The following is a 15,587-nucleotide window of genomic DNA, read 5'->3' as shown; positions in this document are numbered from 1 at the left end:
TCTGGCAGCACATACATTTGAATGGGCAAATTGAAAGACAGGAGTCTCATTAGGAGGGCTGGAGCCAGAGGTGAAAGGGCCTAGGCTAGTGAAGATGTAATCAGAGTTTGATTAAGACATATTGGATAGCCATAACTCAGTCAGTAAAGAATCCGCCTGCAATGCAGAAGACCCGGGTTCGATTCCTGGGTCTGAATGATCCCCTGGAGAAAGAAATGGCAACCCATTCCAGTATTCTTGCCTGGAAAATCCCATGGACAGAGGAGCCTGGCAGGCTACAGTCCATGGGGTTACAAGAGTGTCGAACACGACTTAGCAACTAAACTACCACCACCGAGACATGGAAACAACCTAATGTCCATCAACAGATAAATGGACAGAGAAGATGTGGTACATACACACGAGGGAATGCTACTCAGCCATAAAGAGAACAAAATAATACCATCTGCAACAACATGGATGAACCTAGAGACTATCGTACTAAGTGAACTTAAGTCAAACAGAGAAAGGCAAATACCATGCAATATCACTTATATGTGAAATTTAATATCTGTATGTATATATATATATATATACACCTGAACCACTTTTTTGTAGAGCAGAAATTAATACAACATGGTAAATGAGCTAGACTTCAATAAAAAAAAAAAATGAAGAAATATTGATGAGTGAAAGATTTGGTGGCCAACACAGGTGGGCTTCCCAGGTGGCGCTAGTGGTAAAGAACCTGCCTGTCAATGCAGGGGACATAGAGACATAGGTTCAATCCCTGGATCGGAAAGATCCCCTGGAGGAGGGCATGGCAACCCACTCCAGTATTCTTGCCTGGAGAATCCCATGGACAGAGGAGCCTGGCAGGCTATGGTCCATAGGATCGCAAAGAGTCAGACACCACTGAAGTGACTTAGCACAAGCCACAAGCCACACGTGGGAATAAAGAGAAAAGAGAACCAAATACGACTCAGATATTCTTAGCCTGGAAAGGCAGAAGGAAAAGAATGTTATTTAACACAGAGAGCTTGGGAGGAGGAACTTGCTTTGGAGCGTCCACAAGGCATCTGGGTAATGATACCCAGAAGAGTGGGTGGTGCAGGTCTGAGCTTCCCAGAAAGGGCAGAAGTGGCGGCGAAGGCTCATGCTTGCCCTGGTAGAGGAGCAGGGTGAGTAGAAAAGGACATTTGGGGTGGGTGGCTATAGAGGAAGAAGAAAAGATGACCAAAAATTAAATAGAGAACAAGTGGGGCTGTTAGAAACCAGGATGAAAACTAACTGATAAGGAGCAGAAAGCAACCATGAGAAACAGGAATGTGACTCCATCAACAGCTCCAAGAAGTTGGAGATGAGATCTTGGATAACATTCTGGAGGGGAATTTCAGCCTAAGGTTTAGAACAGAAGTCAAGTTGCTGGGAGTCAAAAAGTCTCCAGAAATAATTTAGTTTTGGCAAAACTATGCTTCTTAATTTAATAAAAAACAAGTGAAAAGCTTATTAGTAAATAAGAGTACCAAAAAAAAAAGAAAAGAAAATGAGAGTACTTAGAGAACTATATTCGATATCCTATGATAAACCATAATGGAAAAGAATGTACATATATGTATAACTGAATCACTTTGCTGCAACAGAAATTAGCACATTGTGAATCAATTATACTTCAATAAAAATATTAAAACTGAAAAAATAACACAACACTGTAAATCAACTATACTCCAATAAAATTAAAACAATTTAAAAATAAACAAAAACAAGGCCATACTAAAAAAGTAGAGTAAATAATTATAGAAGGCCACCACTGGCTGGTCTTTCTGAAAAGTAAAGTTAATGTAAGACCAAGGTATGTTTTATGAAAAGCTTTTCAATGTAACAAATATAATTGGTTGTCAGGACTAACAGCAATATAGTATACAGACATCCATGGGTATGAAAATTCAAATGAATACATAGGAACGGAAAAGCAAGCAAAGGGTACCTACCGTATGAGAGAATCGTTTGATCCTGCTAATAAAATGTTGGCCGATATTACTTGTGCTGCTGTAGCCAAGTTCAAATATTCCAGAAATTTTCAAACCCAAGCTGAAACTAGACTGGCTAACTGCCGTCCCTGTGACGTTATGTTCGAAATCTGAGTACGATTCATATTCCGTCAATGTAAATTCATATTTGCCTTGGGTCTGAAAGAAGAAAAAAACAAATGTTCCGTATGTCATTTGACTCATATCAGTTCAATTCAAATCAACAGACACACACTGTACTCTTACTATGTTGCAGGTACTAGACTAAGTACACGGGATGCAAAAATCTCAGAGGCACCCATGTCTCCATCCCCAGGGCAATTGATCCAGCAGGAGGAACAGATGTGCCCAACATGGTGAGCTGACACTCAGAGGTGGGTGCTTGATTTGGGTTTCAATGGGCAGAAACGTAGGAGAACATTCTAGGCTGTGGACTTGGATTGCAGGCAGAAACATGAAGGTAGGAGAGGGCAGAGTGGGGTCAGAAACTGCAGGGGTTTGAAAATGCGAGTGTGGTTGTACCAGAAGATACAAGAGTGAGGGGAAGACAGGGACCATGAGAGAGGGGGCCGGCATCCAGATACTGGGGCTTTGGGATGGCTTGCCGAAATGTGGACTTAGTGCAAAGATGAGAGGAAGAAAGCCAACGGAGGAAGTGGCTGGGCACCAGGAAATGCATGACAGGACAGAACAGCGGTTGGGTTGGAAGGGATGGATTTGGGGTCAGAGAGACAAACCAGTGCAGAGGAGGAGCTCAGTGACAGCTCATGAGGGGCTGGTGAAAGGTCTTGGGATGGGGTTTGGGGGTGGGGAGATGCAGGGACAGAACTGCTGTTCTGTCTTTGTGAACTTAGAGGAGCTGTTTGCTTGAAAATTGGTGCTCATGGTGCTGTGCACAGGGAAATATCAACGGCGCTGCCTTGGCGGCCCCCAAGTGACCAGCCCAAATTGTCTCCATCCCCATCCCACTGGATTCTGGATGCTTGCACTCCCCCATAACACCTCAGCTTTCGAGGAAGAAAAGCAGACGTGATTCCGAACGTGGCCTGGAGTGAGACACCTGAGGTGGGGTGCACCATTTTCTCACTGGGTAACCCTGGACATCGGGCTTAACCTCTCTGTGCCTCAGTTTCTTCCTGTATAAAATGCAGACAGGAACAGTTCCTGCCAGTGGGGCTTGTTCTGAGGGTCGAGTCTCTGTGGGTAAAACACTGTACAGAGCCTGCCACAGTGCTCCAAAAACAGTTACAGAGAGAGGAGACTCCGAGATACACAGCCTGCCTGGGTTTCCAGGAGGAGGAGGGACGTCTGCTCTGAGATTCTCCTTTGAAAGTGGAGGCCAGAGGGATGGTACTGGTCAACACAGGGGAGGGTGCATTTGTCCCAAGGCTCATTTTGTAATTTTTAGCCAATAACTCTGTGGGGGTGTGGAGGGAACCAGGAAGGAAGAGAAAGGAGAGGTAGCAGCTTACCCTTTAGTACTGTACCATTTTATCTTATTTTTAATTTTTTATTTACTTATGCATTTATTTGGCTGCACCAGGTCTTAGTTGCAGCTTGTGGGGTCTAGTTTCCTGATCAGGGATTGAACCCAGGCCTCCTACATTGGAAATGCAGAGTCTTAGCCATTGGACCACCAGGGAAATCCTAGGACTGCACAATTTTAGACATGAAAACTACCTGGTCATCCAGTCCAGTCTTCTCATTTTACAGATGAGGAAACAGGCCCAGAAAAGAGCAAGAACTTAGCTTAAAGTACAACTGGGTCCTGGGGTATAGCTAGGCCTGGCACACGGATCTTCCCCCTGTCTTATGTGTGCATTATGCAGTGACATAGTCTACTCTGAACCCCACTCCCTGTGAGATTGCTTTTAAGTCTCTGTGTTAATAACACAGGCTCATCTTGGTAGAACATTTTATAACTTACAAAAATGCTTAGAACAATGCCTTCTAATAGGCAAGGACTTGATAATAACAGAAGTATATTCTTGTTGTCTGGCTGTCTCTGGATGCTAGGATTCTTGCATGTCTGTCGTGATGTCTCAAGTATCACCAGGCATCTGGGATATCTATATCTTTGCCACTCAACTGACAACATTTATTCAAATCACTGACTGACCAGTGATTCCAGTCACGAGGTTAAGTTGCTTGGGTCACTTCGTACTCCACTGATATAATTCTTTGGGGCTTCCCCGGTGGCTCAGACAGTAAAGGATCCACCTGCAATGCAGGAGACCCAGGTTCAACCCCTGGGTCAGAAGTTCCCCTGAAGAAGGGAATGGCAATGCACTCCAGTATTCTTGCCTGGAGAATTCCATGGACAGAGGAGCCTGGCAGGGCACAACTGAGCGACTAACACACACACACACACACACACACACACACACACACACACACACACACACACACACACACACACACACACACACACACACACACACACACACACACACACACACACACACACACACACACACACACACACACACACACACACACACACACACACACACACACACGTCTGGATGAACTCTGAAGTCTAGCTAGCAAGTCCCAGCTGTGATACCAATGTTTATATATGAAAGTCTATGAAGTAAGCCAGAAAGAAAAACAACAATACAGTATACTAATGCATATATATGGAATTTGAAAGATGGTAATGATAACCCTATATGCAAGACAGAATAAGAGACACAGATGCATGGAACAATTTTATGGACTCTGAGGGAGAAGGTGAGGGTGGGACGTTCTGGGAGAATAGCATTGAAACATGTATATTATCATATGTGAAACAGAACACCATTCCATGTTTGATGCATGAGACAAGGGCTCAGGGCCGGGGCAATGGGATGACCCAGAGGGATGGGATGGGGAGGGAGGTGGGTGGGGGGTCCAGGAAGGGGAACACATGTAAACCCATGGCTGATTCATGTCAATGTATGGCAAAAACTATTACAATATTGTAAAGTAATGAGCCCCCAACTAAAATAAATAAATTTATTAAAAAAAAAAAAAAGAAAGTCTATGAAATTTTTCAAAGGCAAAATAAAGGACCTACAGTGTCTGTATTTGCTTTTGATCCAAATGTGAAACTGAAGCTACCAGTTATAAATAAGAAAGCAAAAATAGCCTTTTTTCATAAAACAACAAAAGAGTTAACACTTCCTGAGACTCACAATTAAACCAGGTATTGTGTGTGTGCTAAGTATTTACACTCACTTATCCCCTCTGTGCAGGTAGAACCTTTAAAATCCCAATTTAAAGACAGGAAAATGGAGGCTCAGAGTATGTAAGATGATACAGATGGTGAGTTGCAAAGACATCTGTGAGACTAAATCCTAAGCTGTGCTTGTCTCTTTATGGCAGTTTTTGTCATTGTCGCTGGTGTAATTATGCTACAACATATCTGCCCAGCCTCTACTATACATAGTATGACCTCACCACTGTGTCTGGAGGAAACAACCACCCATTTTACATATGAAGAACTGAAGCTCAGAGAAAAAATGTGATGCATCTGAGCTGGCCCAGCAGGGGGCTGCTGACCGGGTCCAAACTGATGCTTCTGGCTCCTCTGCCAGTCTCCCGGCCATGGCCCTGTAGTGGCTTCCTGGCTGGCACATACCTGTGGAATGAAGTTTTCCACGTTGTACGGCTTCCGAAACCTCGTGTTGAGTATGTAATGGGGGGAGCACACACCGGCGTAATACCTGTGATCTAGAACCGGGCCCTCCAAGTTGTTTGTGAACAAATTAATCCTGCAGGGAAGAGGTGTAAAAGGGGGTGAGGTGAGGATATAATCCCAACTGGTGGGCCTACTAAAGGACACCCAAATTCATGGGCACAGCACAGATGGCCCTCAATATCTGTTGAGGCTTTATCCCCCGCCACAACCACAAAGCCAGTCCCCCACTACATGGAGGTGTTCTCCCTCCAGTCTGTTTTGCTCCTTCTCTTCTTGGTAAGGGCTGTTCCCTATGCCTAAATACCCTTCCAGCCACTCATCGCTTGCTTAGTTGCTCAGTTGTGTCTGACTCTTTGTGACCCCATGGACTGTAGACCACCAGGCTCCTCTGACCATGAGATTTATCAGGCAAGAATACTGGAGTGGGTTGCCATGCCCTCCTCCAGGAGATCTTCCTGACCCAAGGATCGAACCTGAGTCTCCTGCATTGGCAGGAAGATTCCTTACTGCTGAGCCACCAGGGAAGCCATACTCACTGCTTTATCTCTTACTTATCTTTCTAGACTAAGCTCTTTTGTCGCCTGTGGTGGGAAGCCTTTGCTGACACTTGTAAGAAGCTGCATTAGAGGCCCTCCTTAGACCCCATGCTTGCCCCATTCATGCATTTATTGTTCTGCACCTACTGTAGTTACTGTCCAAGAACAGTCTACATGGGAGGTGAGAACACAGACTCTAGAGCCAATGAGCTGGCATTCACGAGTTATGTAGCCTCAGGCACACCCATTAGCCTCTGTACCTCGGTCTCCTTATCTATAAAATGAGAACAAAGAAAATCCTATCTCTTGGAGTGACTGTAAGGATTAAATGTATCCATATTTGCTAAGTGCTAAGAACATGGCTTGGTCTGTGATAAAGGCTTATTATTATTTACGTGTCTGTCATCTCCCCAAGATTCTGTGCTCCTTAGAGATGATGGTTTTCCTTTTAATTTCTGTATGCCTCCCATCACAAGACACTAAATTAATTCCAATTTACTGAGTTTCTAACTGGAAATAGGCACAGTCATGGATGGCTCAGGACATCACCGTATGTAGTGTCCCCAAAGCCCTGGGTAGTAGATGTCATTATGTCCATTTAGAAAGGATGAAAATCTCATCTCTAACTCAACATTATTATTTCTCACCACCTCCTATGGCAAGACTCCATTTCCTGACCTGCTTTGACTATGGCTGATCGCTGTTTCTTTTGTTAAAAGGAGTTCTGTCTCCTTTCAGCTTCTGCCTATTGGTTTGCTCTGCTCCTACCAGAATCATTTCAGGCTCTCTTTCCTGTGATAGGGTTTCATGTTCTTTAATACCATAATAATCTATTACACATGTTGGTTCAATGAATCCATAGGTATTATTATTATACCCATTTAACAGATGAAGAAAGTAAGACAGAGAGAGGGCAACTGACCTGCCCAGCAGCTGGTGGGGCCAGGACTCAAAGTCTGAGCATCTAAGTCTAGTCAAGAGCAGAGTCTGCTTTCTTCCTACCACATATTTTTGCCTCTCATGTATTAGCTTATTACCATGGCATTAGCTTATTTATCCCTCACAGACCTGAAAAGAAGGTTATGACTGACTTCTGTCTACAAATGACAAAACTAAGGCACCAAAGCCATCCTTCTGCCCCTCTTGCAGGGTCCAGTTGGCTTCTGCTGCTGGCTCTGTATGTCCACTCTGTCACCCTCTTTGACCTGTGACCCCCAGGAGCTCTAACTTCCCAGACCTCAGTTTCCTCATCAAGGAGATGGGGCTTATCATCACTAGTGTCTAAAGTGGTCCTGCAAGGAGGTCTTCCCCACATGAGGAGTCTGTGTCTCTAACAGCAACCTTTCAGGATGGAGACCTGATGTTTGCTTAGGAAGAAAGAAAACGCCATCTAGAGCCACTCTGCTTCCCACACTGCGTCACATACGCTGGTTTGTGAGGGGAGGCCCTGACTTTTCCCCCGGAGGCTGAGAGGCTGCACAGTGCAGCAGGAAAGGAGGCTGAGTGCCAGGCCAGTCAGCCCCTTTTGATCCCTCACCTCCCCAGAGGATTTAACCAACTCAGAGGCCCCAGACTAACTGCACACAGATGGCCAGCAGAGCCACGCTGGCCATGCACTCCTTCACTGGCCAGTCACTTAGTGGCCTCTGCTCTGGGCCAGCCTCTCTGCTGAGGCCTCGGGATAGAGAAACACATAAAGCTCCCTGGCAGTTGTCAACAGCATTCCAAGTTAATGCTTAGACAGTATCTGACACGGTCACAGAGCAGGCATCAGATAACCCTTCCCCCAGCCCTCGTGTGGAGCCTCCGTGCCCCCCGCACCCCACAGCTCTCTCCTCAGTGCTCCCTCCCTGCAGTCACATCTGGTCCATCTGGCCGTGGCACGTGCTCTCGGAGCCCCCGGGTCTGTCGTCAGGAAGCAGCTGCGAGCATCTGCTAACACACCAGCCTTTTTCAGAAAGGCACAGAGGAGTCACTCTGTCTACCGCTCCCTCCCTCTCTCTTCTCCAGATCACATTTACTTGTATGTTCTTCCCACTCCACAACAGGAAGAAGGTGACTTACCCACTGGCCAGTCTGCCAATGGCCCAGTATTGCTCCATTTCCTGCTGACATTTTTTATAAATCTTTCTACAGTTCGCCTCATCTGACTGGTCTCCACAGTCATTGTCCCCATTGCAAAGAAGTCTTCGGTTTATGCACCTCCCTGGGATGGAGAAATGGGGTTACCCACAGGTCGAGGCCAGGAAGGGGGGGGTTCACATGGCTTGAGACCCACTGTGGCCCAGACTCTTGGCTGCACCTTTAATGCTCTGTTTGCTTTAGTCCTCATATACTGGGGATGAATGGTCGTGGAATTCACCGTTTATTCCCCGCCAGAAGCCAGTGTTGTATTTCTGAATGTTCTTGAAGGCAGATTTGCTAGGCAGACCAGAAGGCAGGCTGGACTCCTGTGCTTGGGACTGGAGAGAGGAGGTGGGTTTGGAGGGTCCTGCAATAGTACCAGCTTTGGCACCTTCCATGTGGTACCTGACTCCCTGTCTCAATGAACTCATCTGTAAAGTAGAGACATCATCATACCTACCCCCAAAGGTTGCTGGGGATTCAAACAAATAAATGAAACAGTACTGACTCATGGTAAGCACTGGATATGTGTTGTTATTACTATTATTAGTGCTTTGATGGTCCAAATGCACACTGCTGGTAAGTACTGGCAGGAGGATGGGAACCTATAGCTTTCTTATCACAAACTCGCCCCATTAAATGGCACTGTCTTCAACATCAGAGCCACTCAGACTAGTAGATATTAAAAATATTTACACTGCATATTTAAAGGTATTTGAGGCACCTCCACTTCCTTGAAACTCTTTTTCCCATTGACTTGACTTCTCTTCTTATTTACATATCTTTTGGGAGTAAAGCCCATAAAACAGGTGGCCATTTATACTTAAGCATGTCTGTTCATTTTAAACCAATGTTCTTTGGGTATTAAAGGCAGAAGAGTAACAATCTATTCTTCAAATGTTTGTTACAAGGCATTTAAACTAAAGCTGGCCTGAATAACCATTATTGGGTTTGGTGAGAATCATGGAACATCAGTCATAATGAGTCCATGGACACACATAAACATTTTTCAGATTTACTGGATGGAGCTCTGCATTTGCAATAATGCCTAGAAATCACTCTAAGAATCCCTAGTTCTTTCTGGAAAGATACTAAAGCACAGTTCACAAAGTTGCGGCAAATGTAGAGAGTTGCAACTCGCATCTAGGTAATCTGGGTCAAAATAGTCTCATTTTTGCTAGAGCCTTGGAGAAAAAGTCAGGTTTGCCTGAATTAGTTAAAGGAATTAATTGAAAAGAAAGGGTCTACTGAGTTCTGCAGCTCATGATAATTCATTTGTGTGCTCCTTCCTTCCTTCCCTCTGTCTGCCCATCCATCAGTCCTTCTTTTTTTCCTTCCTTCTTTGAGTCAAAAATGTTTCAAAGACTATCTCATGCATTAAGGGTTTTGCTAAACTTGGTGATACAGAAATGCAGGGACTATCTAACCAAAGAGTTTTCAGAGATAAATGATGCTACCACCCTTTTGAACTGCTGCAGAGAATGTGGCTCCATTGTATTTAGCCCCAAACCTCTGAGAAAGCCAGCAGAGCTCATGGTCTGCAAGGACTTCTTAAACCCACTGCGTCACTTGGTGCTTATAGCAAACTTATAAAGGATTGACATCACTTCTGACTTTTGGTGTAGACAACCAACACGAAGAAAGGTTCAAATGACTTCTAAATTACAAAGACACAGAATTTTGGTGTTCTTAATGTCAGTGAATGTAATTTGAATTTCCAAATTCCTAACTATATCTCCTCCACTTACCTCCTAAGTGATTGTGGGTGAGTAACTTCTCCAAGCCTCAATTTCTCAATTAGTAAAATGGGGGTAATATTAACACCTACACAGTAGGGTTGTTTTTATGAAATAATATGTGTAAAAAGAGGTCAAGGAGGCCTCCTGGCCTGACACATGACCTTGATCTTGAGCACTAGGCAATAGCCAGTGCTCCCATCATCACATGCCATCACCTCCCTTGATACCCATCCCCTCCCACTCCTGTGTCCCTTTATACCTGTCTGCACACACACAAAGCCTTCACATCGCACTTGACTTCTGCATGGTCTGTTGGAAATACAGTCTTCAACTTCCTTGTCGGAGAAGTTGCATGGTTCCCCATGGAACTGAGAGGGCCGGATCAAGTAGGTATGTCTGTACTATAGCAGAGAGGAGCAAGGTGAGACAATGCCAGAGCCTCGGGGACATGGGGAGCTGAGGGTACACTTAAGGATCTATAATGCCACTGGCTGTTTGCCTATTTCAAATAGCCTGGGAACTCTCTGAGGGCAGAGACCTTATCTTCAATCTCTGTACCACAGTGATCAATACAGGTTTGTTGAATGTGGGGAAAGCATGGACTTTCAAGTCAAAGGTAGTAAGTGCATTGATGGGGCCAGTTCAGTCTTTCAGCTTGATTAATCCAATGGGTTGATTCAAGTATTCTCATTTATTAAGTAGCTTAAAATGCAGAAGTATCCACTCTGGAGCCACTGACTCTGTTACTTTCTAGTTATGTGATACTGGGTAAGTTACTTAAGCACTGTGATCTCAACTTACTAATCTGTAAAACAGGGATAATTAGGTACAGCTATGTAGTTTCAATTATATATGAAATCTCATTATGTTGTCTGGTACAGAGTAGGCATTCAATTTCTTCTGCTTACTTTTCTTTTGAATTATTAATAATTTCAGCAGCAAATATTTCTGTCTCTACTTTCCTGTTTGCTTATTCCAGAAATATTGACTGGATTTCCAAAATATTGATTCAATACTACACAATGATGAAAAAATGTAGGTGCTTTTTATGCTTGTTTGTATTCGATCATAATTATGTCCTCTGGACTGTCCTCAAGGCGGTCACAGCTGGTGGCGGTGGGCATGATGATAAACACAAGGCAGGGGCAACACATTGAGAGGGGTGCCATGACAGGGACAGGACAGAGCGCTCTGTAAACACAGAGGGGATCCCCAGTGCAGACTCAGGAGATGCTGAAGCGACATCTAAGCTGAGCCCCAAAGGGTGAGTAGACGCATCAGGCAAACATGGAATGCTGGCATGAGGAGGGGAGAGAAGGGCAATCCGGATGGAGGGAATTGCTGTGCCAAACCTGAGAGGCTAGAGAGTACGTGCCTTATTCCAGGAAACAAGAAATCCATCACGGCTGGAGAGAAGAGTTAAAGAGGGAGAATGATAAGAGATGGAGGGACACGGAGCCAGGAGCAGCTAAGGCAGACCCTCCTGGGCCCTAATAAGGTTGGATTTAGTACTTCTTCATGGTAAAATGAGAAACCACTGCAGGGGAAGGAAATGATCAGATTTGGGTGACTTCCAAATGCTAGCTGCAGTCAAGATTTTGGTGCTACCAAAGGGGGCAGACCTGACAGCAGTCCCTCTGCAGACTGACACGTCAACTAGCCACAGTTATTATGTGCATGGTATCTGGAAATCTAGAAAAGAAATCTAGACAACCATCCACCTTTGCTCCTTTGCATTTCTACAGCGTCTTTCTTCCTAGAAGGCAGAGGCTGGCAGGACAGGGATAAGGTCTGCAAAGAAGGTACTAGAAGACTAGCGCCAGGCACTAGAGACAACATGGGTTTGAGGACTGTGGAGATGATAAAGAAAAGTCATCTCTCAATCCCTGTTGGAAGAAATGATGATGAACTCCCAGCCACTGACCCTGAAGACATGATGTCCAACTGAGGGAACATGCATAGCAAAGTCTGAGTGTAGAGCTCTGACTGGATGAGTGGATGGATGGATGGCTCACACTGGGTCTTCCTGGTTTATGGTACAGATGAAGCAATTATCCAAATAATTGGATCAATGTTAATCACGTCAGCAATACAGCCTACTTTGGGAACTGAATATATCTGCTTGGCTCTCCACATTGATCCAATTAAGTGTGTAATTGTCCTGGGCCTATTCCCACAGCCTCTTTAGGGTCTTAGCTCATGGATGCTTTGGTTTCCCAAGGAGCTGGGGGAAGTGAGAACCATTCTATATTCTCTGACAAATGTGCTGTTCTTAGACCTGGATCCTGCATCAGCCTTCCTGTGACAAGTAAGCTCGAAGAACAAATACTGCAGAGACTGTGTGTTTTGACTGGTTGAACTAGCTAGACAAGAAGCCAATGGCCCATGTTCAAGATCTGTCTTTACTACTAAGTGAATCCAAGAATGCACTTACCTGCTCTGGGTCTCTGTTGATCTCTCTGCCTAACAGAAACGGTAATAATTATCCTACCTTATAGAGATTTCAGGAAATGTAACGAGATCAAACACACATTTATGGAGCACCTCAAACATGTTAAACATTGGCTCATAAGTCTTTAAGTGCTTACAATTTAATGGAAAGGCAAATAATAAAAGAAAAGTAAATGATGAGTGCTAGGACACAGCAGGAATAAGGAGCTGTTGCAGTTCATAAAGGAGTGTCTGGCTAAGGGCAAGTGGTGCTGAGAACTCAAGGAAGGCTTCTCAAAAGAGGCGGCCCCTAAGCAAAGTTTCAAATCATGAGTAGATGTTAGTCAATGAAGGAAGTGGGAAGGACATTTCAGCCTGAGAACAGAATGTGAAATGTTTAGAAAAATACATGTGTTCTATGTGCTGGCATGAGGGATGTTCCGTGAAAATGTGGGCGAGGTCTATCTAAGGTGTGGGGGGCCTTGAAGACCATGAGTGTGGACTTGATCCTAAGGGCCATGCATAGACTTTGGATGTTCAAGCTGGGGAAAGACTAGCCAGACTTTCATTTTCAAGGGCTCCCCTGGCTGTCCCATGAAAGATGGATTGAAAGAATAAGGCTGGAGGCAGGAAGTCTAATTAGGAAGATGCTAATGGGAGAAAGGACAGATATGCTTCGAAACAAACCTGAAGGATCAAAGGCAGGATCTGACTGCTCCTTGGAAGCTCAGAGGAATAAAATTCATTTATTAAATCAGCCAACATTTATCAAACTCCTACTATAATCCAGCTACTGTCAGTAGTGTATTAACCGATCTTGCTGAGGGACAGGGCTCCTGGAAGCTTAGAGGTCTCCCAAGGTCTGGGTACCTACCCTTTTCTTCTGACAGGGATCACACGTGGTCCAGGAGGACCAGCTGGACAGCTCGCAATCAATAGGCAATGGCGTGACATCCACACTCCGCGTCTGTCTAGTCTTGGCAAAGCTCTCATTGACTGCATGTGACCCAAGAGAGGTTGGCCTTTCACCTCTAAAGGTCATCACAGAGAAGAGAGTCAAGTATCAGAAGGTAATTAAGTCTACATTCCACTGCCTATCCATCCATTCAATAAATATATATTTGCTCATTTATGTGAGGCTGGCTTCCCTGGTGGCTCAGATGGTAAAGAATCTGCCTGCAATGCGGGAGACCTGGGTTCAATTCCTGGGTTGGGAAGATCCCCTGGAGGAGGGCATGGCAACCCATTCCAATATTCTTGCCTGTAGAATTCCATGGACGGAGGAGTCTGGCGGGCTACATACAGTCCAAAGAGTCAAACACGACTGAACGACTAAGCACAGAACATTAGTTTATCAGTCAAGTATCAGTTAACTCATTCAGCAATATTTATGGAACCCTCAGTTATTGCTCCAGATTATGGCTAGCTACAGTCAAAAGAGTATTGAACTCTGAACAGATCATCTATCAGCAGCTGGGTGATCTTGGTCTGGTTTTTCAGCCCCTGTGCGCTTCACTTTTCTCAACTATGTAATGAGAGAACATACCTCATAAGGCTATTTGAAGGATTAAATAAGAAAATATATGTGAAAGCACTTTATAAGGTCTAAAGTGCTTGAGATATGCAGGGATTACAACCACAGCTAGATGTAAGACCTCAAGCAGCACCTTCCCCATCTTGGGGCCTCTGTCTTATCCCCTGGAAAATGAGAAGTTTGGACTAAGTGGTCTTTAAGTCACCCCCTCATGTTATGAGTCTATGAAACTTTTTCTGAGAACAAATCATATTCAGGATACTGTGCTCAAGAGGACCCAGAAATATAAGACGCAGCTTCTGCTCTGGAACTCACAGTTTGTCTTAGGATAAGAGAAGACAAACATGTCTCCTTCCTTAGCTCTTCTGGACTTTACCAAGGAGGCAGGGTTTTTTAGCATGCAGGATGGATGGTCTGAGTTGAGCTTTAGGACATCACTGTGGCTGCAGTGTGGAGGCTAGATGGAGGTAGGGAAAGCCCAGAAGCAGGAAAAACAGGTAGGAGGCTCAAGCAATGGTATCAGTGAGTGATGTGTGCCTGAACCACTCTGGCATCCAGGGGATATAGAATGGGGGAGGCAGACATATGAGATGCTTTTCAGGGGGAATGGAAAGAGTGACGGATAACAGGATGTGGTGTGGATTAGAGAGAGAAAGTGGTTTAGGATGATGCTGGTTTCTAGCATGGGGGGGTGGTTGGGTGGGTGGGGAAACCAGGAGCAAAGGAATTTGTTGAGGAAGATGGAGTTGGGGCATGCTGAGTTCCAGGTGCCTGTGGGGTCACTCAATAAATAGTTCCTATGTAGATCTGGAACTCAGGAGAGAGATTTGCACTAGAGATACAGATCTGATCCCGAAAAGCTATGGGAGAGGATAAAAATATTCCTGAGAGACACCAGCCAAGAATAAGCCCTGGGGAGACTAGTGTCTGCCAGGCCAGAGCGAAGATAGTACATAGAGGTGAGTGGGGGATGGGAGAGGTAGGTGGTGCTACACCTGAAGAGCAGTCAAACAACATGAAACCTGAAATCTGTCTTGAAAATCAGGTAACACTTTTTGCTGAGTCCCTGGCACTCATGGGACATTGAGTAAAACAGGGAAAGAAAGGGCATGTTCTTTAACTGTTAGTGCCTCCAGTTTTCCCACATGTAATACGATGGATATATTATAATTTCTGTTTTTCTTCCATCTGAAAAAATGTATAGCAGTGTAAAATTCTTTGTAATTTGTGTTTCTTTCCAAGGCAAAAAAGGAGAAAAGAAAGAGAATTAAGATTTGTTGAGCATCCAGGACTTGGAGAAAAGAAAGAGAATTAAGATTTGTTGAGCATCCAGGACTTGTCAGGTCCTGCATGAGATGTTTCACCCTTGCCATCTCATCTAATCCTGACACCAATGCTAGAAGGCGGCAACATCCTAGACAGATGAGAGAAATGGTCAAGAGCCACGTGGTGGTCACGCTGGGGTCCGAGCTGAGCTCTGCTCACCTCTAGTCTCTGGGCTGCGTTCATTTCCCCATGCTACCCAGAAAGAAC

The 15,587-nt window shown here is 44.7% G+C and overlaps 1 protein-coding gene across 2 annotated transcripts in view; it reads right to left on the bottom strand.

Annotated features, from left to right (window-relative positions):
• Positions 1 to 15,587, bottom strand: part of C8B (complement C8 beta chain) — a 186,219-nt gene that overhangs the window by 146,286 nt on the left and 24,346 nt on the right. For both annotated transcript variants that reach the window (XR_014052798.1, XM_081486762.1), the window contains exons 6-10: positions 13,395 to 13,551; positions 10,350 to 10,491; positions 8,292 to 8,433; positions 5,632 to 5,764; positions 1,971 to 2,168 (exon numbers count right to left, since the gene is read on the bottom strand). Coding sequence is in view for 1 of the 2 variants with exons in the window: in XM_081486762.1 (XP_081342888.1) it covers positions 1,971 to 2,168; positions 5,632 to 5,764; positions 8,292 to 8,433; positions 10,350 to 10,491; positions 13,395 to 13,551 (772 nt within the window). In the remaining variant the exon portion in view is untranslated. The remainder of the gene's footprint in view (positions 1 to 1,970; positions 2,169 to 5,631; positions 5,765 to 8,291; positions 8,434 to 10,349; positions 10,492 to 13,394; positions 13,552 to 15,587) is intronic.

Source organism: Giraffa tippelskirchi, chromosome 5 (genome assembly GCF_054371585.1).
Source record: "Giraffa tippelskirchi isolate mGirTip1 chromosome 5, T2T-mGirTip1v1.2.pri, whole genome shotgun sequence".
NCBI classification, from domain to species: domain Eukaryota; kingdom Metazoa; phylum Chordata; class Mammalia; order Artiodactyla; family Giraffidae; genus Giraffa; species Giraffa tippelskirchi.
Note: the sequence above shows the minus strand (reverse complement) of the source record. Positions and strands in the feature narration are given on the sequence as shown.